This window comes from Prunus avium, chromosome 5 (assembly GCF_965620075.1).
Source record: "Prunus avium chromosome 5, drPruAviu1.hap1.1, whole genome shotgun sequence".
Lineage (NCBI taxonomy): Eukaryota > Viridiplantae > Streptophyta > Magnoliopsida > Rosales > Rosaceae > Prunus > Prunus avium.
Window position 1 is genome coordinate 14128434 of NC_142288.1, and position 26312 is coordinate 14154745.

The 26312-nt window shown below is 34.8% G+C and overlaps 2 protein-coding genes and 1 non-coding gene across 3 annotated transcripts; 2 read left to right on the forward strand and 1 right to left on the reverse strand.

Moving 5' to 3' along the window:
• The first annotated feature begins 5628 nt into the window (after nt 1-5628).
• On the forward strand, nt 5629-10768 carry LOC110766343 (DHHC-type zinc finger family protein). Its single transcript, XM_021969660.2, has 10 exons — nt 5629-6205; nt 7088-7201; nt 7304-7424; nt 7817-7998; nt 8179-8247; nt 8439-8510; nt 8610-8738; nt 8833-8913; nt 9016-9222; nt 9678-10768. Exons 1-10 carry the CDS (start codon nt 6161-6163, stop codon nt 10572-10574), a joined length of 1917 nt encoding a protein of 638 aa, XP_021825352.2. The 5' UTR covers nt 5629-6160; the 3' UTR covers nt 10575-10768.
• A 903-nt stretch (nt 10769-11671) lies between these two features.
• TRNAD-GUC (transfer RNA aspartic acid (anticodon GUC)) lies at nt 11672-11743 on the reverse strand. Its single transcript has one exon. It is a non-coding gene; the product is annotated as a tRNA-Asp (tRNA).
• A 9418-nt stretch (nt 11744-21161) lies between these two features.
• On the forward strand, nt 21162-26123 carry LOC110766337 (MLO-like protein 9). Its single transcript, XM_021969645.2, has 16 exons — nt 21162-21488; nt 21578-21757; nt 21980-22037; nt 22281-22501; nt 22614-22730; nt 22926-22980; nt 23066-23154; nt 23409-23483; nt 23587-23675; nt 23758-23807; nt 24316-24356; nt 24477-24650; nt 24749-24784; nt 24883-24950; nt 25317-25377; nt 25484-26123. The coding sequence occupies exons 2-16, from the start codon at nt 21632-21634 to the stop codon at nt 25733-25735; spliced, it is 1512 nt and encodes a 503-aa protein (XP_021825337.1). The 5' UTR covers nt 21162-21488; nt 21578-21631; the 3' UTR covers nt 25736-26123.
• Nucleotides 26124-26312: the final 189 nt, after the last annotated feature.

Below are 26312 nucleotides of genomic sequence, written 5' to 3' on the forward strand. Positions count from 1 at the left end.
GACACCAGCTGGTCACTCAAGCAATTCACAAGACACAATGCGAACTGAAGTTCAAGAAATAACTGAAGTTTCCATAGTAAATTGACCAACTTGCTAGAGTTCAACAAAGAACATGTGACCAACAAATCCAGAAGTTTAAATATATTAGTGGGCAACCGACATGCCCAAGTTCAAATGAAGTGGTCAACCGAAACCAATACTTAAAGCTACAAAGCTACAAAGAAGAAAAAGTCTTCACCTACTTTGAGGCTTCGATAGGAGACTCCCCCTTGTTGATGTATTCCTCAGCTCCAGTCTTATTAGCCGCATTTCTCTTCGGCTCCTGTCTCACCGACCATTGGCTTATCAGATGCAGCCATCTGCTCATTAGCCTCGGCTACCTGCTCATCGATTGCAGCCAGCTGTTCATTAGCTTTGGCTACCTATTCCACAACATGAGCCTCTGCCTTATTAGTTGCACCCTCCTTAGCATCATCATCCTCAACTATAGGCTCATCAACCATCGTCTCACCAGTTACCTACTCATCGGCCGTACCTATGTTTGTGACGGTATCCTGCTCACCTCAAACAAAATACTCACCTGGAAAACACTAATGGAGAACATGCTTCCTCTTTCCAGAAGTGCCGGTCGAGGACTCATACCTTTCATCGAGCTGATCATCCAAGTCGAGATCATGATGTTTCCATCTCTCAAACACCACCAGTTGGGGACAGACCACCTTCCTGCTTTTATGGGCTGGCAAACTTTGGCCATGTCCAGTTCCAAATCAAGCCTTTTACTGATCTTTTTAAACTACAAGCAGAAGACAGAAGTTGATTAGTCACAAGAACTCACAAATAATAAAGCTTTGGATGTGTGAATAAAGTAGATAAGCAATTCGAGCCATATCATAGCAGGGCATTGCACCAGCAAGCCAACACAACCCTAGTAGGCCCACGACCGCAGGAGCAACCACGGTCTCAGTAGTCGACAGGTGACAGCCACAGTTGATGGCAACCAGCCAACTTGTCCTTGCCATGAAGAAAAAATTGAAGAAAAATAAAAACCCAAGTGTGACCTACCTTTGTGTGCACAACAACTCCTCTCCTCAACAAGCAGTGTAGTCCTCCAAGATCTCTCTCACAAGCTAGAAAGTAGAGGAAAGCAAGTTTGCGATATGAAGAGGAGCGAAGAGAAGCCTTGCATTTATAGTAGTTGGGTATCCTTGACCAACAAGAAGTCACAAGCCTATTCCCATTGAGAGCCCAACTCCAAGAAGAAGTCAAAAGCCTACTCCAATTAGGAGCCCAACTCAAAGAAGAAAGCCCAGATGCAGTTGGGAAGCTCGAAAAATATTTCTCATCTCTTCCATGCCTGACAAGTGCTATGGGGAATCTGGGGGGCTTTTGTGGGAGCAATATTCCGGCTTCCAATCACAAGGAGCCATGTGGACAAGAAGAATATCTTCTAGGTCAATAATCGGGCCCATTTATTTGGGGGATTATGTAGGCCAAAATTGGGAGATATTATCATCAATTAGGGATTTGATTCTAATTGAAATCCATGATTGACTCAATCTCTCCATTTAAGGGAAAGAATATTTTCCTTCCAAATAGGAAAATAGTCTTTGCGAAAACCCTAGCACACAAGGAAGAGTTCCTAAGGGAGATGCCAAAAAAAAAAAAAAAAGGTCAAAGAAAAAGACTTAGGTGATTGTGGGTAGAGTCAAAGAGTTCGCTTATGCGTGTAAATCTCTATGTATGTCGTTGTGTTTGATTGCGGGGATTGGTTGTGCGAGAATCTTGGATTTGGATGTAGATAAAGTTATGTTGTTGTTTAATGTATGAAATTCTATGTCTTCTGGATTTTATGAGAGAGGAGAGAGGAAAAGACTTTGGTTTTATGGTGGAGAAAAAGGTCAAAACAATGGGTTGGTTTTTAATTTCGACTAAAAAACACATGGTGAGTTGTTTTGCAACCATAGTCTGTTTTTTTTTTTTTTTTTGTTTTTTTTGTTTTGAGAAAGAGAATTCATTCAAAGAACTAAAGACGTTCAAAGAGCGACATGATACAGTGGCCTCATTAAAACCTTCCTAGGACAACATCATAGGACAAACTCCAGGGGAGGAAAGATTACCACACATGTCATGGACTAACAAGAGAGTCCAATTTAGGTCACTTTGGACCATTACAATAAAAGAACAAATCAAAAACGAAAACTAACACAAAGACCTCCGACGAGAACCGCAACTAGAGACCAACACAGTAGACCTACATGAGAGGACTGCAGAAACCTCAAATAGAAAACCCACAGGAAAGGACCACAAAACATCCCAACTGTCAAAAGAAGCCTTCTATGAGCAAAATCGTAGTCTTTTGACACCTACACAAACTGCAAGGCATATTATAGTATAAACCAAGAGAGAATACGGAGAGAAACATAGAAATAACAGTAAAAAGACCCCTGAGAAGTACTCCACTTCAACTTAGAACCTGACAAAGAAACCCTCCTATGACCAAGTATAGTTCTTCAGTTAGCACAGAGTAGAGAAGAGCACCACATCCCAACAACTACCACCAGCGTCGATGCTTCCACTGCCACCAGGTATCACAACTCTCCCAAGGAGAGACACAATCTAGTGTCACTACTGTCGCCGCCGCTGAAACAAAGACAAAACTAGTCACCTAGAACACTGCAAAAACAACCAAACAAAACAAAGAGACAAACAGATCTAGATCTAAACATATCTAGAATATCTAGGGAGGGGAAGGAGAGGAGAATAGGGGATAAGAGGAAGGGAAAGATAGGAGAAAAAGAAGGGGAGATGAGGAGAGGAAGGGGAAGATGGGCGGAAGGGAGGAGGGGTAGTGGCCACCTCCCTCCTTTAGCTTCCTTGTGGTTGGTTGTCGACAAGGAGAAAGGAGACCAGGGTGCGGCTAGGTTTTTTGCAACCATATTCTTAAATATTGATAATATTGTTGATATTTTGGTGATCTTATAGTTTTTCTCAAGCTAGGATATTTTGGCAAGTTTCCTTAATTTACTGTGATTTTATTGACTTTTTGGGAAAATTTATCGACCCAACCACTTCCACCATTGAATTGCCACCACTTTTTTCTTCCAAATGAGTTGAAGCTTGACTTGTGAATGGCTTCAACTCTTATTATCATTATACGTGCTTTCCGTTCCTTTTTTTTCTCCCAACAATCCCCCATCTTTCCTACAAATATCCTAAAATCTAAATTAACATTATTATTTTGTTTATAAATACTTCATCTCTGTTTTTTTTTCCTCATAGAAATCTTGAATTTTCTCTTTCTCATTCACAAACAATACTAAATCTAATTATAAATTAAATTGATGCGCATGCAAAGTTTGTAATTAGTGAGCATATTTTGCAAGTAATAGTATCTGTTAGTATGCATTATATGCAATCTTAGTCACACAAGCTTACCATGCAATGAAGTTTTTTCAATTTCTTTTGTTAAATGAGTAGATAATTGAGATTTTCATAATTTTCTAACAATTTCCATGATTTTTATTCAATTTTTATCGATATCAATATTTTATCCAAATTTTCGTCGAAATTTCCATATTTTGAAACTCCCAATATTTCCTAAAGAACCGATATTTAATACCTTGTTTGCAACTAACTAATTTATTTTCCATAAATTATTTCATTGAAATGTCAAATCACTTTGGTTATTGATTTATTGTATTGTCTGTAGTTAGAAGATCTAGTGTTATTTTTTGGAACTTTTTAAAGAATTTTAAAGAAAGTAGGGTATGCAAAATCACAAATGGAGGAAAGGTGATTGTCAAAGAGGGACTAAGAATGAGAGAGAAGGAGGAGGGGTGGGTGGTGGGAGAAGAGACATATGAAGAAAAGGTAGGTGGTTAAGAGACAAATGAAAGAGGGTGGGGTGAGGTTGGCTTTTTCTTTTTCATTTTCTAATTTTTATAATATTTTACTTTAAGTTTTTAATTCAGATGAACAATTTTAACCCTTAAATTGACGGAATGTTATGGAAGGACTAAATTGGAATGATTGAGAGAGTTGGAGAACCTAATTGACTCAAAAAAAAGTTTGGGTAAATTGAAATTCATGTATAATTCAATGACTACTAAAGTTAAAAACCCTGAAAATTAATTTTTTTTTTTAAGTGTCTAAGAATGTCTCCATATATTTATTATATTATATCAGTGATAATATACAAATGATTTAGTGCTATTGTTAAGGGTTGTTTATGTGAATTCAAGCAAATTATGGCAAAGACGGAAAAAAAAAAAGTGAGACAATGCACTCATATTAAAAGAAATTGAGGGTCCATGATTATAAAAGGATTATAGAAAGCTTATCGTTAAAGCATTTGCAATAAAACAGCTGAACCTTTTACACAAAAATCCAAACATGTGGTTGAACAAAACAGTAGTTACAAACAATTTAATGCCTGACCTAGCTCACTTAAACTAAGCATTTATCGGTGGAGTATAACTTAGTTGGTTAAGCTCGTTCACCTTTATTAATATGGGCAGAGATTCAATACCCCTTGCATCCAATGAATATTTATGTAAATCTCCCTCCCCCAATCACTTGTACTCAAAATAATAATAATAATAATAACTCAAGCATCAAAGTGCTGATTGTATAACAATTTTTTGTATTTACCAAAACCACCTCATTTCTAGCTTCATGGACATGATAATTTAAGCAAAGTAAGAAGTATTTATCAATTTAAGAGAGTTATTAAGATGGAGATCTTGTAACAAATAATCTTAAAGTTACCAAATGTTCTACCAAATGATGAGTCAAAATATATTTCATTATCTTGTTTTTTTAGGTACAAAATGAAGTTCAAACTAATTCCAAAGTTTTTTTTGGGTCAAAGTTCCAGCGTGTCATGGGAGTTCGAAATTGGACTACTGGTCTGCAAGTTAAGGTCCTTTTTTATTAGGCTATACCCCGTTGACCTAATGCCAAAGTTGAATAAATATAAATGAGACATTGTCACCTTAGTAAACAAATTTAGTGACTACAGTAGTACTCTCTTATAAAATTATGATAGTAAAAAATCTTCTTACCTTTACAGGCTTCTCAAATGAGGGTGTTTTCAATTTGAGGCCTGCTTCATTTACTAAATTTATTTACCGAATTTTGATGACCAAATGATGAGACATTATCTTACATATTTTCAAATTGGAGTCATGGAACTCATTTATATATAACAAGTAAGATGTAAAAATGTGTAGCACTACATAATTCGGTATACAAATTTCATGACCTTACATTATTGTTTGAATTTTATTTTAACTCGTATTCTTTTATTCAATAATTGTCGTTCATAAAATTTAAACGATAAATTAAAAACTCACTATTAAATAGTAATTAGTGATTTTCGGCTCTTAAAAGAAAGCGTCATAAAATTATAAATCATCGAATAATGATTTACCCAATTTGACCAAAAATTATGTGGCCAGACCATGATTAACTGATTTTGACCATCAAGTGAAAAAATGGAGTTGACTATATTAATTATCCAACCAAATCACCAAAATTACGGTAGCGGCTGACTGGATTGGATAGAAGGATTGATGAATTGAGGGTGATGGAGTCTCAAAAATTCTGGAGCTGGCTTTCATAAAATTCTGTTTTCTTTTTGTTTTCTAGTCAACATAAAATTCTGTTTAGGACTTTCAAAAAGAGCAAAAAGTTTTCATAAAATAAAAATTAGTTGCCTCGCCGGCAGATACAGTGTAAGTAAGTGGCAACTAACAGAGGCCGTTTACTTTAAAAACCACAGCAAACAAGTGTTCAATATAATCAAACAGAGACACAGTCCAAGCCTCTCTCCTCTCCTTCTGCTCTTCTTCTCATGATATTTCTTCTGATTTCAACCCTCCACCAGCCCTAGAATCCAAAATCAAACTTCTTGGGTTGTCTCGAAATCCCTTTTTACCATCTGGGTCGACATTGAAATCTCAAAAGAAAACATATTTAAGGCTTGGATTTGCTGTGGTCCGTACTAGGATAGGAGGAAGCAAGAAACAATGGGACAGTACTGAACCAGTTTTTCTGAGAATCTGGTTACGATTTGCATTCTGGTGTTGGCTTGTGTTAATGGCGGTTTTGGTTTTCTGATGGTGTTGACGGTTTAGGCATTTGGACTCAGTTCTTGGTCATGGCTCGGCGTCATGGATGGGAACTCCCTGCTCACACTTTTCAGGTACATTGTTTTTTATAATTGTCAAAATGTGGTCTTTTGTTTGTTTGTGTATTTTAGTTCTCATCTGCCTTTACTCTAAATTTTTGTTTTTGGTAAATTATTATTTTTCCAAGGGCTGACTGGTGAATCATTGTTATTTATTATGTGTTTGAGTGTGCGATTCCTTTGTTTTACAATGTTTTCGGAGGATTTTGTGTTTATGGGTCTCTCTTCTCAAACAATTGTTTTTGTAAAAAGTAAAGTAATTCTTAGAAGGACTTCAGAGCTTTTGTTTCCGGAAATGATGTAACCTTTTATTTTGCAAGATATTGCACTTGTTGGATTACCAGTTACTTTAAAATTTTATTTCGAATGCATTAAGGGTGATTATTGGACCCTACCTGTCCGATGATAACTGAGCCAAAGAAAAGAAACAATTAAGACTATGTTTTACGTTTTGTTCTGTTGTATTTGGCTCAATTTAGTGCAGGTCTTCTTTGCTAATTGGGTTCCCATTCTAATTCTAACCTTGTTCTTGAGTGAAATCATTAATCCAATTTAACACACCATATAACTAGGTTTCATACTGGTGATCATGTCATTTGCGAGAATTGAAAGTAAAGTTGTTGCAGTGTGAACTTGAAAATAAAGTTAAAAAATGGCATAAGTGGTGATCAAACATAAATGGGAACTATTGAAGCATCACTCATAAGTCATAAGTAGGTAATAATTTATGTTGGTGCTGTTGTTAGATAATCAAGCAGATTTGAATTAGACAAGTTTGAATTACCTAAGTCATTACCAGGGATTGGTGGATCCATGTTTTGGAGAAACATTGAGAGCTTGTGTGATGTTTCATGCCCTTCTGATACTCATTCTTCCCCCCTTTTTTTTTGTGCTCAGGTTGTGGCTATAACGGTTTTTTTCCTGCTAACTGTTGCATATTATGCCTTCTTCGCTCCCTTTCTCGGAAAGGACATCTATGAGTATGTGGCTATTGGCGTTTATTCTATCTTGGTAAGCTCAGTTACCCCCCACCACCAAAACCAAAAACTTAAAATCCAATCATTGGCTCAGGCTTTCTTGTCATTGTCTAATTGCTTGAATCTTGATTTTCAGGCACTTGCTGTATTCATACTTTATGTTCGGTGTACAGCAATTGATCCTGCTGATCCTGGCATACTAGTTGAAGCTGACAAGACATTGTCCTACAAAGCAAACAATGATACAGATACTCCTGGTTAGTGTTTTGGCTGCAATATAGTTTATTTATTTTTGCAGAGATTGCATTAAAGTACATATTCGAGTCTAGAACAGACATGTGATCTCACATTGAAATTAAGGCCCACTTTAGTAATGGTGTACTTGTCAGGATATTTCTTGGGGAAAAGAATATTGATAGATAGTCCTGAGGGGGTCTACAAGAAAATGTGTATGTCAGCCTATCTGAATTATTGATTATTAATTGAGAGAATCCGATAGAAGGTCATTTGCTCATGTACCTAAGTAAAAAGATAATGATCCTTTTACCCATCTGATAGTATTTGCCAGCTTAAGCTGAAGATATCAGCACTTCCTTCGGACTTTGTTCTCTGGAGCTTATAATTTAAGCTTATGTTGTATTTTTATTAGGGACTGTGTCTTTCAATAACGAAGGAAAGTTGGATAGGCATGGTTCAAGTTGGTGTTCAAAATTAGGAGGTTTCTTTTGTTGCTGTTTTGTAAGAGAAGATTGCCGCAAAGATGAAGATCTTTTGCAGCAACAGGAACAATCTGGAGAGGATGCTCTCTTCTGCACTTTGTGCAATGCTGAGGTATGAGATTGCTAGTTATGTTAATTTCAGTTTTCAGCATCTTCAGCTAGTTGAAGCCGTGTCTCATTCTTGTCTCATTCTTGGTGTTGTGAGGGTCGTAATGTTTGGTATCGGCATGCTAAACAAAAGAAGGGAAACTTTATCTTCCAGGTCATCTCATGCTGTCATGTTATTTTGTAGGTCCGCAAGTTCAGTAAACATTGTAGAAGTTGTGATAAATGTGTTGATGGATTTGATCATCATTGTCGGGTAATTTCTAAATCTCATACTAAATGTTGATCCCTGTCTTATATCCTGCCTGAATTATTAGCATATCTAACCATGCTATGGTACTTATCCTAGTGCTCAGTTTGCATCATAGTAACTTGTCCCTATAATGTATGAAGAACATCTTTATTATTATATTGGCATCAGTAATATTATCAGTATTTTTGTTGCAGTGGTTGAATAATTGTGTGGGGAGGAAAAATTATATCACATTTGTGTCCCTTATGGCTGCCAGCCTTGTTTGGGTGAGCTTTTCGACGGTCTGGTTCCCTTACATAATGTTTTGATGTCTTTCTATCCAAAATAAATTTATTTCTCATGATGTTTTTGCATGTGTGTCACAGCTTATTGTTGAATGTGGTGTTGGTATTGCCGTCTTTGTTAGATGCTTTGTTGATAAAAATGGTATGAAAAGTGAGATAACTGAGAGGCTGGGAGTTGGCTTCTCCCAGCCCCCCTTTGCCACTGTAGTTGTAAGTTCTCTGCCCTATAATTTCATGGCCTTTAATTCGTTGGTCTGGATTCTGTCAGATACTGAAAGAACATACAAATTTATAATGTCTGCAGGCCCTGTGCACAGCTATCTCCTTTCTTGCCATTTTTCCTTTGGGAGAGCTATTCTTTTTCCACATAATTCTGATTCGAAAGGTATGTTTGTTTGTACCTGTTCTCTCTCTCTCTCTCTCTCTCTCTCTCTCTCTCTCTCTCCATATTAGTAGGGGATGTACTAAAATTATTGTTTTGATGCAGGGCATCACAACGTATGAATATGTTGTTGCCATGAGAACACAAAGTGAACATCCTGGACCATCTGTAGATGGAGGTGATCAGCAGAGTCTTCCATCTTCACCAACCAGTTCAGCTGTTACTGCCATGAGTGGAAGAAGCTCTCATGGAATGAATTTGCACTATAAAGCTGCTTGGTGCACCCCTCCAAGAATATTTATGGACCACCAGGTACTACTACCTTTACTTCAAATATAATTATGGAATAGCGGTTGTAATCTAATAGAAGTGTATTTTCCTTAAGAAAATTTGAAATTGGTATGGCCTTGTTAATTGTAGAAAATTTTATATACATCCTGTTGTAGGTACATGAAACCTTTCCGACAAACATCATTTGTGAATTGTGTGTAATTCAAAAGAGGATGGGATGTGAAATTGGTTTCATAAGATATCATTGTTTTACTGAAAATTTAACCAATTTTAAGGATTATGTATAAAAAAAAGGAATAGATTTCTGCCAGAGTTATGGTTGTAATTGGTGGTGACTAGTGATTTTGTAAGCCATTGGTTTGAAGTGCAGCAACTAAATCACATGTGATGCGTGTGGATCCTCAGTATTGCAAGTTTTTCATAACTTTTCTCAGAATAAGGGTAGAATTGATATCTTATTGGTCTTGTATATGCAGGATGAAATTATTCCACATTTGGAGCCAGGACGCCTACCATCCACAGTGGATCCAGATACAATACAGCAGCCTGATAAGGCAAAAAAGTTACCCCAGCGTCCAGTCCGAATAAGTGCATGGAAGCTTTCAAAGTTGGATTCTAATGAGGCAACCAAAGCAGGTGCCAAAGCTAGAGCATCGTCATCTGTGCTTCGTCCAATTAGTTCTCGACATCAACCATATGAGGCTGACTATTTATCGAGTAGCAATGTGAGTGGAAGAAGCAGTCCAATTAGCACAGATCAGGGGTTCACCAACAGAAATGCTAGAGCAGGGACGTCAAAATTGTCTCCTAAGAGTTCATACCCACCAAGTCGTGCTAGCAGAGAAGATGTTGAAACAGGCCGTGGCACTCTTAGTAACTTGAGCAGTCCTCATGTCTCTAGTCTCACCCCTTCGCCACTAGAGCAGAAAGCTTCAAACATAGATCAGTTCAACCCCATTTATCAGTCATCAACGGATCAATCTCCACGGTCGGCAAAACAAAGTGAGGGCAATGAAAACTTAGGGCAAATTCCTATGAAAAGAGGTAACTTGAGTGTTGCAGAAAAAGTGGGATCTTCAGTCTTTTGGGATCAAGAAGCTGGACGATTTGTCTCGTCTTCCAGATCTGCAGGTTCCTCTTCTCAGATTTCTGGAGCAGAGCTCACGTACACGGGGCAATCCATATTTTTTGGTGGGCCTGTTATGAATGAGCAGCCAACCAGAGGGACAAGGAATATCATCAGTTCATTGGCTTCTGGCATGGATAGAGGTTCTACTACGTATCAACAGGGTAGATCCCAGAGGGGTGGCCAGCTTCCCGTGTTTCTTCCAAGCGATTCCCAGCAAAACCAGTTTTCTTCTAGATTGATTTGAGTAGATTATGTTCATGAGAAATACTGATCACCATTTTCATCCATATAGAGTTGGACCCGGGATGTTTCTTTCAGTTTGAATTTTGTTACAAAACATCATGATGTGCAGAGTTTGTATCATGTTGTACTAACTAACCCAATACATTGCTCTGCCTGATCAGCATTTTTCTCTAACTAGATTCCCACATATGAATTGCTGTTCCTTTGCAGGTGTGTGTATACAATATATCTTTCTTGGTTTTGTTAGCATAATTACGATAGTTACAGGTGATTCCAGAACTCATTGCCTCAAGCGTCATTAGAACTTTATGCTTTGGACGATCATCTCCCCAAGCTGAGCTGGGTCCCTCTATCCAAAGGTTTTTACGTTGGTTTTGTATCTTTTCTTCCCAAGTCACAAAATGCATTCAGGTTGTCTTCAGTTGCCAATAAAAGGATCCTTGAAGAACTATAAGATGGCGACCGGAAAATCATTAGCAAAGACTTCTTCTACATGATATTTTATTTTTTCATAGAAATGTATTTGCTCAAAAAAGATTCCATAAGAGGTTAATTGTAAATGAGAAGATTGACTACGAAGAAAAGTAAGATGACGTCCTTTTTGGGAGCTAAGCTAGAGGAAATGCATCCCAAGTACACCAATTAGTAGGTATGAGAGGCTTAATGTCGGATACATGATTGATTTTCCTATTCAAATGTACTTGAGGCGTGTTCGAATTCCCTCTTTTAATATCGCTTGTGGGAAAAAACAAAAAAACAAAAAAACAAAAGAGGTAACAATTCTTCCGCAAACTGTATAAATTTAACAGAATTTGAGCCTTTAATTTTGTAAAATGAAAAAAAAAATCAAATATAAAATCAACGTACATTTTTGTACATAATGTGTGCAAGGAACAATCTCATGACATTAAAATTGATACGAAGTAAAAATGGTTATCAATATTTATTTGAACTTTATGGTGAGAGATTAATGGGTGCAGTTGGTTTCAGATTCATCACAAGGGGAAACAAGTTGAAATGAATTGAGTCGCTGAATCAGTGGTTGATGGTGGAGACTGGAGAGAGGAAAATTGAATTTAGTATAGGCAAAAATGAAAACGCCGTTGCCGGGGATCGAACCCGGGTCACCCGCGTGACAGGCGGGAATACTTACCACTATACTACAACGACTATGTTGACTTTAAAATCGTCTCTGTATTATTTATTTGCTTTTATTTGCAAACGACCACAAGTAATGTTATCTAATTTAAAAAAAATTCAAAAAGAATATGCAGTGATGGTTAATTAAGACTTGATTAATCGATTTGTTTATTTTTCTGAGATTATCAATTTATTAATAATATAAAGTATTCACACTAAAGATGGAGTTTTTAAATAAATTTCGATTTTTTACAAAATCTGTGTTAAAAAAAACAAAGAGGATGAAGATCAATAAATCGTTTATAGATACCTCTTCAAGAATATTTTGAAATTGAATCTCTTTAACATGTCCTCTGTTTGTGTCAAGGGTGACAATTAACGAACATGTAACCAGTGACGGATTCAGGATTCAAAAGTCAAGTAGGTGAAGTTCATTAATACACCTAACTAGACATGAGTGACATATTAAGCCTTACCCTCAAATATGCATCTCTATACACATTGGCGAAACAAAGTTTTCATATGTGTGGGGGCTTCTCACAACATATAAACAATAAAAATTCAAATTCTCATAAGACATACAAAAACCCAAAAAAATCATATTATCTATTCATTACACATCCTTGACGAGTTTTCATATTTTGAAATCATAAAATAAAATTAAAATTCACCAACACAAGTTCACAATTGCAACAAATGGAAATACAATTACATACTAAGCAAGAAAATTTATAAGAAATAGACAAGTACATACTTAGAGTTGAATAGCGATTTAGCAAATATCTCTAAAAGCCCAATAAAATCAATAGAAAGAAGAAATCAAAATTTCACAAACTAAAAAAAACATAGGTAGAGAGAAAACAAGATAAAGATTAACAAACTGTAATTAAATAAATTAAACTAATTAAATTTGATATGGAGTTTGAGAGAAAAACTCACAAGCAGTAAAAAAGTGTGATACATGTCTGTGCCAAGAAAAGAGAAAAAAAAGGATAAATTTTTAACAATTTATGTCAAAAGGTCATACATAATAATAAGAGATATTTAGTTAAATACCCATTCTTAGCACTAAAACTATAAATAAACCCTACACTATTTAATTTCTATAAACAAACCCAAAAAATTAAAGTTGGCCCTATTGAATTTAATTTTGATTATTAAATTACTTTGATGCCCTATTGAGTGTTTTGGGTTTTTTTATGAGGTTTTGGGGTTGGGTTTGTTTTAAGAAAGGAAAATGATTTTCCCACTCCCCTTTTATCCACCTACACTCCTTTTTGTTTAGAAAAATGGAGTGTAAGTGGATAAAAAGGGAGTGGGAAAATCAGTACCCTTAAGAAATCAATGACAGTTTTGTAATTGAAAAGAAGTTAAAAGTCTTTTTGTTATGTTGTAAATAGGCTTTGGGTGTGTTTCTAAAGTCCATTTCATATAGGGTTTTTTGTATAATTTGGGCTCCTATATTGGGTATAATAGTGAATCTCCCTAATAATAATAGGTATAAGCCTTGGGGGGGGGTATGTTTTTCTTCTCTTTATTTTTTCTTTCCCACTTGTTTAGTCTAGGAGCCACATGATTGTACTTTCGAAGTGGGGTATAAATCATATATCTTAATAATAGAGTAGGCGGCAGTATACTTCTAAAGTGGGCCCCACATGATTGTATATGGGTAATTATTTATTTGGGAAAAATTGGAGTAGGCGGCAGCCTACTCTACCTTGGCGTAGGACCGCCACTGCATGTAACCAAAAGGGATAACTTTGACCTGACTATCTTATGATAACCCCTTATCTTATAGTCTTGAGATATACACACCATATGATGTTTAGTATTTCTTGAAGAAAAAATTATCTCTTTATGTCATCACAATTAGATGTCTAAATTGTTAAGAATTAATTTGTCTAATTTTTTTTAAAGGATAATTTATGAATGAAAACTTGAAAACACAGTTCGGATGGTTGAACTACAATGTCAAGTGGGCCCCACTGAGACGTGGGTATGGATTTGTCACTCCTATAGTTTAATGGGGAATTTTTTATTTAGCCCAAAATGGGTGAAGTATTTATGTAGAATGACAAAATTATAGTGTTTGGACAATAATGTCATTATTCATTTTTATATTGCCTAAGACCATCTCCAACCCATGATGGGCTAAATCCAAATTTCCCCCCTTCAAAAAGTGACTATTTGGGTTTTGCCCGGACTTAAATCTTTTTTTCTCCCAACCCTTCGGACTCAAATTTTAAGTCCAAAAAGTGACTATGTGGGCCCAATTGATACTATTTGATTTAAAAAAAAGAAAAAAAGAAAAAGGAGATAGCCAAAGCCCACACAACTCTCTCACCTAGTGCTGACATGTGGCCCATGCCACAGACAAGCCCATCAGAACATGTGACCAGCGTGGGTCCCACCATTTTTCAGAAGCACATGGGCTCTGCCACCTCAGCGTGGGGTTCAGTGAATAGTATTAGGTCCAGGCAATACTTGGACCCATATTTGGGTCCAAATTTGGGTTTTTCCAAATTTTGGGTCCTTCATTTTCTTGGGTTAGGAGAGATTTGGGGCAATATTTTGGGTTTGGGTCCTTGCATTGGAGATGGCCTAAGGAGTCTATTTCTTCTTTTCATATGGTGCCAAAAAGTCTTGCTTCTTGCTAGCCGTATGGAGCCAAAAAATTGGATTTTCTTGCTTTGATAAACTCTGGACTAATGCTGCATTTGCTTCTATGTTTCTAGAATGCTCTCTTCACATGAAATGATGAGGCCTTCACATGGAGTTATGCTTCCATCATGTTGTCTATATTGTGTAGCTTTTCTTAGCTATTCCAGTATGAGTTGTCGTTGTCTTCTGCTTCAATTTCTTCTGCTATCTGGTTATAGATTTCATCAAAAACTTTTGCTCTTGTTTTGCTTATCCTGAATTCATATGTGTAATCTAATCTATAGTTTCTGAATAAATCTTGATAAAGTTGGATTGGCGAAGGAGGTTCAAACGATCATCATTGTTGTTGCTCCTCTGTATTTTTGAATGTCTTGCTTGGTAGAGATTTCTGTCTTTACTGATTATGTCGGACTAAGCAGTTCATTATGAGAAATAATAATACTATGTTGTGCTCCATATGGGTAAATATTATCCGTAAACCACTCTGGGAGTATGCTGGTGAAATCTAATTTTACGTTCTTCTAGAGAGGGATATAAAAACTTATAACTTCTTTTAATTTTGAGGAAAATGAATCTAAATGATGCTATTTTCAATATAAAGTTGACTTAAATAACCATACTCTGCTAAAAATGTTGGAGTAATTGTGATAGTGTTTTGGTTATGCTCTAAATGTAGTTCTCTATATTCAACCATGTTAATACTAGCCAAATAAATAGTATAATGAGAACAACTTTTAGTAATAATTTTTATACCAGGATGTGGATTATTTTTTAAATTAAAAAGAAAAGCTTGAATGTATAACTGAAGAGATGTATTTGGCTCATATTCTAATCTAATCATATGACTCTTAATATCTTATGGTAAAAATCTATATCTTTCTTTAGCTAGAGCATGAAGAAAATATGGATTTTTAGTTTTTTTGGTTAAGGAAAAATTCTCTATTATGCTCAAGTAAGTTGGGCTCATTAGCCTCTTTTTCTTGTAAAATCATGCTTAAATTTTGACATCTTAAATTAATAATTCTAAAATTTCTTACTATTGTATCATACTCTTTCTTTTGCTTTTCATGTTTTTCCTATAAATAAATTAAAAAAATTGTTGTTTTGCGCTTCTATGATCATAATTATATACTAAAAACTCTTGTTCAAGGGCTTTAATAAGTTTTTCATGCCCTTTTCTCATGCTTTCATTATTAGCTCTAATGTTCCAAAAGTTGTCTAAAAGAACTTTTTGTTTATTTGCTAATGATGCTTGAGTACGATATTTTAGCAGGATTTCTAACTTCATGTACTGGAATTCCATTATAATAATAAGTATTTACTACTAGTCTTGCTTGACTACACATGCTTAATGGATTACCACCCTGTATTACCCATACCTTTAATATGCTCAAATATTGGTCTAAATCCATTTCTTGTAATAGAATCAACAAAATTGACCCATATTCGAGCTGGTTATTTATTAGTAGTAATGAGAAACAATATTATGACAATCTATTCTAATAGTAAATACCTCTTTATGTAAAAACAATGAAAATGCTTCAAGGGAGTTAATGACTCCTAAAATTTCTAAGTCAGTGGCTGGAAGTCTAGCATGTGTATCACAAAATTTACCTGATGCATATCTACAAATGTTTTCTTCAGATTTTGGTTCTTCCTTATGTTTCTTTCGATATAAAATTCATGCCCATCTTATTATGATGCGTATATCTCAACTATTTTATAATTATTATCTAATGGTAATGCTAAAGGTTTAAGTTGAGTTATGTCTTGTTTGATATTTTGAACTAATTTAATATCTTCACTATTAAAATATTTTTGACATGTTTTACTGGTTTTACTATGCAATGCTGTAAGCTTTCTTCCTAAATCAGGGATAAAACTTCTAGCATAATTTAATAATCCTAAAAATGCTTATAATTGTTTTTTATCTTCTAATTTATCTGGAAATTATAACGCTTTTTTAGCTATGTGTTCTTGTAATTGTATAGTTCCTGACTTAATATACATACCTAAAAATTTTATGTCTTGTTTTTCAAGCTTTACTTTATTCCTACTTATGACTATACCATTATCAATAAATTCTTTCAAAATAATTTATAAGTGTTTTCTATGTTCATTTTTATTTTTACTATGAACAAGTATATCATCTACATACACACTACAAAAATTATCATACTTCTTAAAAATTTGATCCATCTATCTTTGAAAGATCGATTTTGCATTCTTTAATCCAAATGGCATGACAAGCCATTCAAAATGTCCTTTTGGACAAGTGAATGATGTCCATTGAATTGATTCTTCTGCTAATCTAATTTGCCAAAATCCTGATTTACAATCAAATTTACTAAAATATTTACTTTCTTGAATTATATTTATAAGTTCATCTTTATTTGGTAATTTCTAACTATCTTCATAAGTAGCATCATTTAATCTCCTATGATTATAAACTATTCTAGCTTTACCTCTTTTAAACTCTAAGTTTTTTCTAACTACAAAGGCTACTGATCTATGCTTGAATTTTGAAGGTCTAATTACTTTTAAATTTAATAATTCTTTTATTTATTATTCAAATTCTTGCTTGTCTAACAAGTTATAGTGCATATATGTTGTTTTAATTGTTAAGTCTGGATTGATAATGTCTAATTTTGCTAATATCTTATTCCAATGTAATTAGGGATCTTCTCCTTTAATTCTAGTTTGTTCAGCTAGTTGTAACAGTTCTTCTAAAGTCTTTAGAGCATTCGCAATGATGCTCTCTATTTCTTAGCTAAAATTTAGCTAAAAATATAAGAAAGCTATTTTAGGAGCTCTCTAAAAAATTTCAACTCCAACCATACTCCCTAATTTGGAGAGTCATAAATGCTATAACTCTTTTTTGATTGGTCCATCTCTATTAAAAAATAAAATAAAAAATAGTTAGCATTAAATAAAGGTTTGAAATACTTATTAAATAAGGCAGCATTAAATTATAGGGAGCCACTATGAGTACTTTCTCTCTCCTTAGATTTAGGAGCTCCTAGAGGACTCCCTATTTTAGGAGGTGGATAGGGAGCATGGTTGGAGTTGCATTTTTACAATTCCTCCCTAAAATTTGTCTAAGGAGGTAGTTTAGGGAGCCCATTGCGGATGCTCTTAGTCTATCTATTTGCATAATCTCTAAAGACTCTATTTCTCCTACAATTGGATACTCATGGTCAAATATTATATCATCATATTCTAGATTATTTTGTTCATCTATCTTTTCTTCATTTATTTCTTCTAATTCTTCCATATTATAGTATTTAAAATTTTGTTCTTTTATGTTAATACTATTGTACGACTCTAATACATTACTTTGATCAATTGTGGTTATGCCTTTCTTAAAAAATGTAATATCTAGAGGTGTATATAAAAATCCTTCTTGTAAACTTTTTAAGAAATTTAATCCTAAGATAAAGGGATATGATTCCTACTGGGGATATAAAGGTTAAGGGTAAATTAAATTGTTGTCTTTCTATCCTAATTAGTATATTATTAATACAATGTGTTAAATATACATATCTTTTATCAAATTGTATTATAGTAGTCTAGTTAATTTTTGTCTAAATTGTTCTGACACTAACTCTTCTTTTATTACATGTTTTGTGCTACCTATATCTATCATAGCTATTGTTTGAATTTTATTTTTGTTTGACAATTCTAACTCACAATTAATTGTTATTAATCAACTAATCTTTTGTTTCTCTATGTTATGGCTATTATTCTTTTGATTATTGTTATCTATTATTTCAACTGTACATGTGATCGGTGCATATTTACATATCATTTTGTACCCTTCTAATTTATGATTTGGTTATGTTTTTGAGTTAAACTTGTGCTTTTAATAAGTTTTGTGTTTGTTTCAGTGTAATAAACTTAAGGACTCACTAATTGCATTTTGGAGACAAGTTAGCTCAAAACGGTGTCTGCAGATCAGTCAACTTCACGGATTGGACTGTACTTGCTCAAGAAGAACCAGATGATGAGCCATATATCATTGGAAAGATACGGAAGTCTAGTTTCTGTATAATTTTACGGTTCATGATTCTGAGTCTTCTAGAGAAAGTTATACATGTTTTGGCAACTTAAGGTCAAATTCGGCAGCATCTGCGTTACTGGGCCAAATATCACATTTGAAGGCCTTCCCGATTTTTCCTTGAGTTGGGCTGCATATGCTTGGAAAGATAATTCAAAGAGCTTCAAGATCCATATTTTTCCAGATTTTTCAGATTGGAGCCACAAGCCCAAAACGAGCCCACAAGCTGGCTGCAATGCATTGTCATGCATGACATATGCATGATGAAGTGTTGTTGATTGTGGGAAAGTTTGGTGAAGCATATTCAATACCTATTTTTGAGTGGAATTTTGCAGCAGCCAAATGAATTAATTGAAGTTGAAGTGGATGATGCAACACTAAGCTTAATGACAAGAAGAATTGTTTTCAAATGCAATTGTGTGTTAGGTTAAGTTGGTGAATTAAGTGTTGTATGTTAGGTGAAGTTAGTGTGTTTAGAAAATTCAATTGTATAATTCAGATTTTCACTTCCCCTAGGCCTATAAATAGGGAAGTTCTCTAAGCTTGTAAACACACCCCAAGGGGGGGAGCTCTCAAACACTTCTCTAGAGCTCCCCTCCCTTCTCTCCCTCAAATTCTCTTAATTTTGCTTTCTAGTTCTCAATTCTAGCTTTCCTTTTGCTTCTTAGTTGTAGTTTATTTTTCTTTGTAATGTAAATTCTTTTCTTAAGTTTTCAAGTTGAATTAGTTTCCAAGTTTCAATTATGGTTTTTGTTCTTATTCATTATGCTTATAAGTTAATATGCTAGTTTGAATGATTGATCACCATTTAGGCTTGCATGTTAGCTATCTTGGTTTAAATTAAGAGTATACCCCATGCTTTAATTCGAATTGAACTATGAATAGGAAGAGTATGTATGGACATTCGACAACAGGGATTAGATACATGCTTGGTTGTTTAAATTGTTCTTCTATGCTTAATGGGTTCCTAATGCTTAATTTTAGGTTAGACAACAAATGATCAAATTAGGGAATTAGGAACACAAGGTTATGACCACACACCATGGCTTAATCATACTTTAGCTAGAATCAATCCATTAATCTAATTGAACTTGGGAACTTATTTGCTTGAGTTATTTCTTTTTTTCTTGTTGTATTTATTTCCTTTCTTTTTCATTTCTGTTTTGTGTAGGGAAAATGAATTGGATCATTCAATCACCAATCCTCGTGGGATCGACCTCGCACTTACATATGCTATACTACCAAACGGCTCGTGCACTTGCGAGTATCACAAGTTGAGGATGCAGCTTAATCCATTTTGGTGCAGCTGTATCTACACAACAACATATATTTATTTCCATTGGTCTATTATTATAACAAGGTTTACAATAAACTATTGTCTTAGTGTAATATTTTTTCTACCACTATTTTTTTTACATTGATTACATTCTTGAGGCCATCCTAAATTAACATATTTAAATTCCTCATGCTCTTTTTGTTCTTCAAACATACACATATATTCATCTAATTCACTATCGGAATTACTAGAATAATCTGATTCTGATTCTGATTCTGATTCTGATTCTAAGACATTAAGACTATAAATACTTTCATTATCACTTATATTATCATCAAGACTATAAATTGATTCTAAGTCTTCATCATCTTCTAATTGAGATTGCTCAATTAATTGTATTTTTTCTCTAGGTTGCTTTCCTAATTTGGGACACTTAGGTCTAATGTGTCCTACTTCACCACAAAGATAACATTTACATGTACTTTTATTGGGTACTTTATATTTTCAAATATCAAACATGACCACGTGCTCAAACAAAGTATTGATCGTCAGTTTAGCAAGATAATAACATTATTATAAAAGTGTTTCCCTGTTTTGGATAAGAAGTCTACTAAGAAAACCAAAAGTAAAAGAGAAAAAGACTTACTTAATTGCATTTTTTGCTAGAAGTGTTATGACCGGGTATTAACGGTGGTCGGTGGTATTAACAGTAGTCGGAGTAAAAGAGTGTAATAAAAGAATAAGAGAAAGTATAAGAACAAAGGGAGTTTATTGATTGAAAGCTGAAGGAGTAAGTATTGAGATTTTTTCTTCTCTGGTGGTGTTGTACTTCTCTCTTCGGAGCTTCCTAGCTATATACACACAACCACCTCCTATCGCTTCAAGGCTTCTGATGCCTTATGGATTTACATTGTGGAAAACTACAAGCCTTATTTAGATGCCTTCACATGCACACACCATACAATCCAACGAATTCACATGCCTATTTTAGATGCCTTCACATGCATAAACAAACAAAACTTTTAAAATTTGGGCTGCTGCACTGTTTCTGCGTTGTTGACACTGTTATTGTGCTATTGTTGGAAAAAGACAAGAACTTCACATGTTGCTTTGGTCTTCGGGAGGTGAGAGGCCTAGGACTTGCATGTCTTTAATGTTTAAAATAAGGGGCTTTTTCATCAATTTGAAATTATTTTGGGTGTGTTTGAGAGGAGCTTGTTTCTTTTGGGTTTTTCACTAAATTTGTTTAGTTTAATTCCTAAAATTCTCCTAGCAGGGTTGTCAAGTGGGCATTAACAAATCCAAATAAAGTAGCATACTCTATGTCTTCTCCACCGTTGGAAATAATTAGGAAGGTGATGATTTGACAATATAGTAGATTGACACGTGGAGACGATGCCTTGTGATTTCTTTCATCACTGGATTGTTTCCCTCGTGGCTGTAGTAGGGCCTCTATCCTTCTTTTAGCAAAAGAAACCCAATTTACACTCCGGTTAACAGGTTCACCACAGAGATGGCAATGGGCAAAGAGGAATGTTTTATGCTTTTTGGGTAAATGGCAAACATGAAATTACACACCATAAAGACGGGCAATCTTCATTCCCAACCGCCATCCGCCATTTGTTCATCAGCCAGCCTTCCGTACATCTCTCCGGTTCAAGACCGTTACAAGAAAAACCAAAGAACTTTCTTCTTCTTTTTCTTCTTATTTTCTTCTTCAAGGAACCCCCTGTCAACCCTCTCAACGCATTGGCTTTGTACAGCTAGAGAGAGAGAGAGAGGTAGATGATTTTTTATTTTTTATTTTTTTAAATTTCGATCATCATCGTTGATTTGTTGTGTAAATTAATAATTAAATAATTAAGGACAGAATTAAGGGAAAGCTAGCCAGCTAGTGCGGTTGGGGGTTTGAAGATTATAATAAATGGCCGGCGGAGGGGGTGGAGGCAGGGAGCTGGATCAGACGCCAACGTGGGCTCTGGCCACCGTCTGTTTCGTTATCATTATTATTTCCATCCTTTTGGAAAAGGTTCTTCATATGGTCGGACATGTACGTACAATCTCTAATTTTACTTTATATTGCATTTCATTAATTTACTTTTTGTATAATTAATGTAATTTCTTTTTCAAACAATTAAGAATCATCGTAATTAATTAGGTTTTGTTGAACTGCATGCATGCTTATACGTATGCATGGTTTAATGGTTTGGAACTAACTGGGAGATTATATATCAATTGAATATATACTTATCCTGTGATTTCCATATTGCAGTGGTTTGAACATAGAAAAAAGAGTGGATTGCTTGAAGCTCTTGAGAAAGTGAAAGGAGGTAAGTATATGTAGAAAACGCCAAATAGTATTACGTAATATAGAATAATGTTTTATTGCTTAATTTATGTTGTCAGTCTGTGAATCTAAACCCAAAATAACCCGATGAAAGAAATGTTATGTTTTCATTTCTTTTATACTTTGAGTTTGAATATATATGTGTTTATAATCTCATTAATTTTTTTTGTTTTGCTTTTGGTTTGTTTGGTTTGCATGGTTGTGTTTTGGGCATGCATGCATGCAGAGCTTATGGTTTTGGGATTTATTTCTCTGTTGCTAACATTTGGGCAAAAGTACATCGCTCAAGTGTGTATTCCGATAGAGGCAGCAGACACAATGCTGCCTTGCCCATACAGAGGGGATGATCAAGAAGGAGGTGGTGGTGGTGGAGATCATCGTCGCCGGCTTTTATGGTATGAGCGCAGATATTTAGCCGCTGGTAGCGATGGTCCAGGCTGCAAGGAGGTAATTTTATTATACACCAACACGTGCATGTATATTCGTATTTACTGTCTCATTTTCTCCATGAGTTTTGGAAAAAAAAAAAAACTATTTGAATATGTATTGTGATGCGCAGGGAAAAGTGCCGCTCATATCTGCAAATGGATTACATCAATTGCACATCTTCATATTCTTTTTAGCAATATTTCACGTTGTATACGGTGCCATAACCATGACACTTGGAAGATTAAAGGTGGGTTCGTCTATGTTTTCTTTTTTCTTTTTTTCTATTAAACTATTTCTTGTAATTTTTTATAAGACTATATTTTTGTTTTGATATATCCATCTGCAATTCAAAGGATATAGAATTTTTGTGGAGTTTTATTACTAAAACCCTAAAATAAAATAAAATTTTGGTGAAGCGTTGTTTTTTCCTGAATTTGTGCAGATTCGTGGGTGGAAGGTGTGGGAACGAGAGATGGAACATGATAATGAATTCAATGGTAAATCATTCGACAACGCAACAGCTACTGATTGTTACTTGTCTCTGTGTTGAGTGCTAAATTTGGAGCTTTGTATTTTAAACAGATCCTACAAAATTCAGGCTTACTCACGAGACATCATTTGTTAGAGACCACACAAGATGTTGGACTAAAAACCCATTTACCTTCTATTTTGTAAGAACGATGTTACTATTTCCTCTGTTCCCTATTTCTAGTTTCCTCTAAGGTGCTTGCAATCCAATGATCGAACACAGTTATCAATATGGCTAATTTTTTGCAAGAATGACCTCAAATATAGACAGTTTCGATCATTGAATTGCATTGCGGAGTAGCTCTAGGAGAACTCTCCTCTATTATATATTCAATAGACACACTAGAATGCAGTTTTTCTCTATGATTGTCTTGAATATTCAATTTATTTTTGGCAGGTAAGCTTTCTTCGACAATTCTTTAGGTCCGTCCGCAGGGCCGACTACTTGACCATGCGACATGGATTCGTCACGGTATGTTTCTCTAGAATTACATGAAACAATCTTCATTTCATATTAGTATTTTCAGCAAGATGTGAGTGACTTTAAGTGTGTTCTTATATGTATATCTATATAGGTTCATTTAGCACCTGGAAGTAAGTTTGACTTTCAAAAGTATATCAAAAGGTCATTAGAAGATGACTTTAAGGTAGTTGTGGGAATCAGGTAAAAATACTAAAACATTTTGTTTTCATCAATTTTGTGGGAAATGCTCTTTTCTAACTCTGTATTTTGATGGTGCTGGCAGTCCACTGTTGTGGACTTCAATGGTTCTCTACCTGCTTCTCAATGTTCATGGTTAGTTATTTGAGATATTTAGTCATATATCCATTCTTAGCATTAAAACTATAAATAAACCTTATACCGTTTAATTTCTATAAACAAACCCAAAAAAGACCCAAAAAATGATAGGTGGCCTTATTGAATTTAATTTTGATTATTAAATTACTTTGATGTCTTATTGAGTGTTTTGGGCTTTTTTATAAGGTTTTGAGTTTGGGTTTGTTTTAAGAAATCAATGGCAGTTTTGTAATTTAAAAGAAGTTAAAATCTTTTTTGTTTTGTTGTAAATGAGATTTGGGTGTGTTTCTAATAAAGTCCATTTCATATAGGGTTTTTTTTATAATTTGGGCTCCTATATTGAGTATAATAGTGAATCTCCCTAGTTATTTCTCATTTTGTTTCATTAATTCTTTTTTTTTCTTGGCCTTTATTTTTGTATAGAAAATTTGATATAGATCCAAATTCCCATTTAAGAGTTGGGTTTAATCCTCGGATAACTTTTTTGCTTGGCCTTTTGTTTCAGGATGGGAGGCTATGTTTGTGCTGTCCATACTTCCTCTTGTTGTAAGTGTAATTTTTTTTTTAAAAAATTGTTCTGGGAATTAACTCACAATTAATTAAATCAATTTAATAAAAATTAATGGTTTGAAAAAAAATAATGACTGAGGCTTGTGTTGGTTGAAGATAATATTAGCTGTTGGAACAAAGCTGCAAGCAATTATATCTCAAATGGCACTTGAGATCAAAGAAAGACATGCTGTAGTCCAAGGGATACCTCTGGTGCAAGTCTCAGACAAGCATTTTTGGTTTAGCTGGCCTCAGTTAGTTCTTTATTTGATCCATTTTGTCCTGTTTCAGGTATATTATTAGCCCCTTTATTTGATCCATTTGTGGAAACCATGATCAGGATTTTGAGTTTATTATCTGCCACCTAACTGTGCATTTCATTTTTGCAGAATGCATTTGAGATAACATATTTCTTTTGGATATGGGTAAAAATTAGATCAACCACCTTTCTTTATTTTGGTTATTTGTATATGTCACTTCTGGCATTCGAAATTTAAAAGTTTTCTCTTGAATCCTAATGCAGTACGAGTTTGGGATAAGATCTTGTTTCCATGATAATTTCGTTCTTACAGTACTCAGAGTTGCACTTGGGTATGTATATCTTCTCTCTTTTTTTCCTCTTTTTTAACTTTTCTAATACTCATTAGAGTTTTAACCCACTGAAGTTCTCGTAAACTCAGGCTACGTACTGCTCTAGTAGATTATATTATTATCTTAAGAGTTATGTTCTCGTGACAAACTGTGAATTTGAAGCACACATTCGGCCAAAATCAACTTAATCAATGAATGGTCTATGATTCACAGTTTGACAATAGAACACATCTTCCATTATCATGAACATGTTCTTTCTTGTTCCTAGACGGTGCTTTGACAGAAATCATTTGAGTTTGTAATTAACAAAGATCGAGACATGATTGAACCCTCCAAATTACTGAATAGTGAATGTGATTTGAGCAGGGTATGCGTACAAGTTATGTGCAGCTACATCACTCTTCCCCTATATGCATTGGTTACGCAGGTACAACTCACTAATCACTCCTCTATGTATCTTTTTTTGTTTTTGTTTCATCTTGATTTTTTGTCCATATAAAACGACTGTTTTTTCTGTTATTGGGAAATCATAGATGGGATCAACAATGAAGAAGTCAATCTTTGATGAACAAACTAACAAAGCTTTAAAGATATGGCAAAAGAATGCTGCAAAGAAGAAGACTGACGGGAAACCGGCAGCTAAACCCAGTGTCGATTCCGTAACAAAGGCTCCACCAAAGGCTGAAATGGAAAAAGGTCCATCAACTCCTGAACAGACGGCAAACATCTTGGCCAGTGTAGATATTCAAGGCAACACGAATGACCTCCTAACAGGAGGACCATGAGATTATGGTGAGATCGTGGCGCTGAATGTGGGAGAAAAATATTGACAATATTGTTGAGGCTCCAGAAAGGCCATGCATGCACCATTGGTTGTGACATTTTGCAAATTGACCAAATTATTAACATGAACCTAATCTTCTACAAGGCCAGAACACATCTTGAGTTCCTGATAAATATGGGCTCCAATTTATGTGGCGAATAGTCTAGATCCCTTCTTTGTATGTAATATTATATATTATTTCTTTGCAGTTTTGTTATGAAACCAATATCAGCTACATGGTGGATTCATTTGGTTTAAATTTAGAGTTGAAGACGCAAGCAAGCACCTTCTAAATTTAGCTCATCTGAATTATCGGTTACCATTTTATTCATAGTGTTCTTGTTGGTCCTTTTTCCCGCCAATACTCTTTTTGTGGTTACTCTGGATCGAGCTACTCTGGAGAGTGGGAAGGCCGTTGGATCAACACCAATGCTCCGATTGGATTTCTGGCATGCGAGGAAGATTCTTTCAACTTCTGAACAAAATTGAAAGTTGAATCAGGTTGACAAGAACAGGCGAGCTCAGGCTAGGCCCTAACA

What these genes read in the sequence shown, in the direction of transcription:
- LOC110766343 (XM_021969660.2), top strand. Translation starts at nt 6,161, where the DNA reads ATGGCTCGGCGTCATGGATGGGAACTCCCTGCTCACACTTTTCAG. An exon ending in TTGGCGTTTATTCTATCTTG is followed by an intron (nt 7,202 to 7,303) that starts GTAAGCTCAGTT and finishes CTTGATTTTCAG; the next exon opens with GCACTTGCTGTATTCATACT. An exon ending in ACATAATTCTGATTCGAAAG is followed by an intron (nt 8,914 to 9,015) that starts GTATGTTTGTTT and finishes GTTTTGATGCAG; the next exon opens with GGCATCACAACGTATGAATA.
- LOC110766337 (XM_021969645.2), top strand. Translation starts at nt 21,632, where the DNA reads ATGGCCGGCGGAGGGGGTGGAGGCAGGGAGCTGGATCAGACGCCAACG. An exon ending in ATGGTCCAGGCTGCAAGGAG is followed by an intron (nt 22,502 to 22,613) that starts GTAATTTTATTA and finishes TGTGATGCGCAG; the next exon opens with GGAAAAGTGCCGCTCATATC. An exon ending in CATATTTCTTTTGGATATGG is followed by an intron (nt 24,785 to 24,882) that starts GTAAAAATTAGA and finishes ATCCTAATGCAG; the next exon opens with TACGAGTTTGGGATAAGATC.